General features: G+C 44.0%; 2 protein-coding genes across 2 annotated transcripts in view; one reads left to right on the top strand and one right to left on the bottom strand.

Annotated features, from left to right (window-relative positions):
• Positions 1-2,212, top strand: part of SARC_02280 (hypothetical protein) — a gene marked incomplete at both ends in the record, with an annotated part of 5,428 nt that extends 3,216 nt beyond the window's left edge. The window contains 3 exons of the mRNA XM_014303985.1: positions 542-670; positions 1,755-1,898; positions 2,171-2,212. Of these exons, the coding sequence (XP_014159460.1) occupies positions 542-670; positions 1,755-1,898; positions 2,171-2,212 (315 nt within the window). The remainder of the gene's footprint in view (positions 1-541; positions 671-1,754; positions 1,899-2,170) is intronic.
• A 1,048-nt stretch (positions 2,213-3,260) lies between these two features.
• On the bottom strand, positions 3,261-4,557 carry SARC_02279 (hypothetical protein; the record flags this gene model as incomplete). Its single annotated transcript, XM_014303984.1, has 2 exons — positions 3,261-4,349; positions 4,525-4,557. 2 exons carry the CDS (start codon positions 4,555-4,557, stop codon positions 3,309-3,311), a joined length of 1,074 nt encoding a protein of 357 aa, XP_014159459.1. The 3' UTR covers positions 3,261-3,308.
• Between the last annotated feature and the right edge of the window lie 161 nt (positions 4,558-4,718).

Here is a 4,718-nt window from a genome sequence, read left to right as displayed (position 1 = left end):
TATAATATGTATGTATGTATGTTTTTATGTATATGTGATTGTACGTATGATCTCTTAACCCCTTGTTGCCGTCATTCTTCATGCAAAAGTTCTATACAGGAGTACGTTTATTCAATACGCAGGAGTAAATATTTTCTGGATTACAATAGTAACCTTGGATGCGTAATGGTTTGCGCATTTGTGTGTCTCTTTTTGTGTGTAGTTACTATCATACCTTCGTCAACTTGAGGCTGTGTTTCTGGCTCAGACTAAGAAAATCCCATGCCTGAGAATATCAGGTCGTAGTAGCATTTATGTATACTCAGGTCCCCTACCTTGTTGTGGGTAAGTCCACTAGTATACTTGTCCTGTGTAGATCAGGAAGTGAACTACGGGCGCCAAAGGGTTATAGATTCGTATCTAGATTATATTGGTGGTCCCCATATCCAGGGAAAACACACTCGTACTTTGTCCTAAATTTATCCCGTATTCAAAACTATCTGGTTGAGTACTTTGCCCTAATCTTGTACCGAATTTAACACTCTCTGGTTAATGTTATCAGGATGTGGATTCGGGTACGTGGGGATTTCTGGCCAACGTTCGCTTACGCGAAACGCGACGTCTGACTACGGGACACCAGTACGCTTTCTTCAGCAAGAAGGCCTCGGGCGAACGCCAATCCCAATTAAGTGTGAGTAGAGTTTATGTGTAGTCATGTCTGGCTGGAGATGCTGGTTCGTAGTACATTGGGATGGGGTTTGAGTGAGAGGAGTGTCTTGTGTCTGGTGAGGCGCATAGCCGGTTGCTTGTCTTTTATCTACCTTATCCGAGGTGTGGTGTTGGTGAACTTCACTGTGTTAATGGAACGAAGGGGTACGAGATGATTGGTTTATTCACTCTCATAAATCCGGTTAGCGCTCAGAAATCTGGTCAGTGGTTGGTACGATATTGTCGAACAGGGCCCGCACTACATTCGCTTAACAAAAAGTAGGGACGCGTCTGAGTAGCCACTTGTGGATCGTCTGCATACACTCCGAATGCTTTCTCCGTTCCCATAACTGTGTATACCTGCCTCGCTACCCTAGAAGGATACTGAAAAGGTTTTTAGGGTTTAGGCTAAAACTATTTCACCTTCCAAGTGGTGAAAGCTGGTGTTAATCGCGCTCACGATACTTGCTCAAGCAGACAAACAATCATACGCTCGTAGCTTCAATGTGCTAGTGAACACACACATCCGTATTACATGGGTGTACGAGAGTTATCTACGTGCTCCCTTCTCTTCACGGCCGGCTGCCACAGCTGCCTATTCCATATCACATTGGTGTGATTATGTACACCTGCAGAAAACTTGGTTTATCCCCCTCTGCATGTACGTGTTGGTTTATGCGGGTTGATTCAATGCATGTACTTCCTCGAAGCCACTCTCATCACACACAATTACCTAATGATTGTTCGAGTTTGTGTCCGTGGCTGAGATACACACGAAGGAGTTCTAAAAACGTATTTTAAACTGTACGCGTTGATGAATGTACATGTGATCACACCACAACCCAAGCACATCGTACCCATGATGTATGCGATGAAATTACATACACATACATATACTTATAGATAAATAGAAATACACCTACTAGTTGTACGATGAAACACATATACTTATACGTATATAAATAAACGCATACTAGTTTCACAGTTAGAGAAAAATAAGACCTGAAGTATGAGTGAACGACCTAGTAAGACATATATCTTACACGTCTTTGCCCTACACTCTCTAGTTGATCATGGCCCTGAGCGACGGGATGAGGCGTCAAATACAGACACCATACAACTCCGACACCGACTCACCGGAAAGCATAGCGTACGAACTAGTCCAAGAGGGCCTTTTGTGCGAAAAAGACAGGCTGAGGATGCGGGAGAAGGTACAGAGTGTGCACTTGTGGAGATATCTGATATGTATGTCTTTATATGTATGCATGAGCGCATATACTCTATAGAGCGTACTCGTGTATTATTATGCAGTAAAATCGTGAAGTATATTTTGACTATCTTTTGGTATCGGCTACATCGTGTGCTGTTGTTTCCAGGTATTTTTGCAAACACTATTGCCCGGCTTAAATGGATTTTAAATCCAGCCAATTCTTGTTTAATTTGCTTTTTGAACCTGAACCAATTTTTGGCTTAACATCCGCAGATTGAATCAGAATACAACAGGGGCAATATCAGCAAGAATTGAATATAGAATCGGCGCGATGGCATACTTTTTGGGGGGTTGTTTCAGGACAGGACACAGCCGAAAGGGAAGCTGGCGCGCAGTACAAAGTAATGTTAGTAAGAAAAACAAAAACAAATCCAAAAAAACAGAAAAAACAAAACAAGAATGTATAATTAGGCAAGAGTGAAGAAATAAATGGAGACGACCAAGAATAAACTGGGAGCTTTTCCAGGTCGTATTTAAAATCGGGAGAACGCTGCCATGATCCTCTATAGAAGAATAATTAGAAATAGGAATGTTTCAATTTAGAAGGCTTTGATAGAATCTTTGGAAAAAATAATATGGTGGATCGAACTAGCGCCCGAAAGACGCTGCACGTCTGCGAAAAGGAAAAAAAAAACTCAAATTGAGTGTTAATACCAAAGCATGTTTTGGAGTGAATGTATGGTGTTTTATAACAGCGCAAGGCTCTTTTTGGTTGAATAAAGTAAAGTAGACCAGCCTGACTCGTGAGCTTTGAGCTAATGCGGCGAAACCAGCCAATCCACACTGTGTGTGGGCACTTTTCGGATTGATTCCGGATCTGGATTGGGTCCAGTCCTTATAAATGTAGCACTGCTATGCTAATACGTATGCTTACTATATGCTTGTACTTTAGCTATGCTTCACATGCTTCTTTTGTGTATCGGTTTAGAGGAATTGACTATGGCAACAAAACCACACAATACACGGAGGTGATATGAAACGGAATCAGGGAAGCGTTACAAAAGGAATATTGTTAAGCACAGGGCGGTGCGGAGAAGTCTGTCCGTTCAGGTTCAGAATGTAAGACGGATTCAAGACGATTTGACAATAGTTTGCGACAAATATGTCACGATTTGCGACAATGTAGAGTTATGCAAGGACCATGCTTGTAGGATTTACGACACAATTGTACAGTAGTGTCTATCGGCCTTGCGATTTTACGACTGCTACTCGGGGGAACAAACTGTGTGTACTATACGCCGGGTGTACTTCCTCACCAGATACTTAAAAGACTTCCATACCAAATAAATTCATACATATGCATTCTAAATATAGTTTAATGATGGTCAGCTCTCATTTGTCATCGCATTGGTCACCCCAGGCGTCCAGGCAGGCTTTTGTAGGATTGTGTTTCGCCCACAGCGTCCAGTAGTAAGTCATCGGAAAGGGGCTCGCCCAATAGAATATCGCCGCTGTTAAAATCAAGCGCCGGGTCCCGCTCCGCTTCTTGACCCAATAACCTCTCGTTCCGGCCACTACTACAACTTCCTGTATCATTTCCACAGTCATCTGTGGCATTTCCACAGTTATCTGCGGCATTTTCAGGATTCTTCTCCGAGTCCGAGAGCGCCAAGTCTACCGTAATGCTCGGGTTAGCGTGCACCCTCTCATGCCTGAGCTGATCTAGGGCCTTCTCTGAGGCCGCTTGTACAGGCGTATGGGTATCAGTGTGGGTGTGCGCATTTGTTACCCGAGCCTGTGCTTGAGATTGTTGTTGTGTCTGTGATTGTGTTTGTGATTGTGTCTGAGTCTGTGTTTGTATTTGCGTCTGTGCTTGTGTGGGTATATGCATATCTGTATGACCAGGTGTGTCGTCTGGTGTGTGACTCTCCCCTTCCATTGATTCCTGCGACTGAGTGCGCTTCACAGGCGCCAAACCTTGCCCCCTGTCATCGCCTGTCGGCTCAGCTGTTGTGTCGTATAGTCTCTCCGTTCTTGTGTCAGATACCGTACCCGACGTCGTATTTCCTGACCCCTCTATCTCCTTCTCAGCGGTGCGTGCGACACCGGTCGTATCCGTATCAGTATCTGGCCGGGGTAGCGCAGCTGATGCGGTCGACTCAATTACGTCTGCGGTCGGTTGTATATATGTGTGCGTGTGCGAGCCCTCTAGCGCAATGTCATCAAACACCCCACTGTCCGTGGCCGAGGGGCAGGAGGGGTATTGGCGTATAGCTGGAGGCGTAGTCCCACTCGGTTTATGTGTAGGTGTGTCGGAGTTCTCCAGGGCTGTACAGTACGCCTGGTATCGCTGTGGAGTGGGGGTTGCGAGTGTGGGTACAGTGTGAGGGTTGAGTCTTGGAAGGGGGTGTGGTGGTAAGCAAAGGGGATATGGCGCTGGATGTACGATTGTCTGTATAGCACAATGTGGTATATATATATATATGTAAGAATAGGCGTGTAGATGTATATGTTGATTTATATAGATGTAAGATTACTAAATCAGATGAATGATACAATAACTCGTATGTATGCCTATAATTGTCCATATTTTTAGATCATTTTTTTTAAGCTGCGGCGATAGATACACGGGTAGGATGGATATCTTGGTGCTTAAACATAGTTTAAAATCGGATGCAAATACCTAAACACTGAAACATCTGTGCGCTCAAACGTATTCAGATGCACGGAAACGGATTCAAAGTTACATGTATTCAGGTATGCAAGTAGGTACAATATGACACAGCAGATAATCGAGCACCCTCCAATCAGACATCAAATA

Source organism: Sphaeroforma arctica (genome assembly GCF_001186125.1).
Source record: "Sphaeroforma arctica JP610 unplaced genomic scaffold supercont1.100, whole genome shotgun sequence".
Taxonomy (NCBI): domain Eukaryota; class Ichthyosporea; order Ichthyophonida; genus Sphaeroforma; species Sphaeroforma arctica.
The sequence above is the reverse complement of the archived record's forward strand: the minus strand, read 5'-3'. Positions and strand labels throughout refer to the sequence as shown.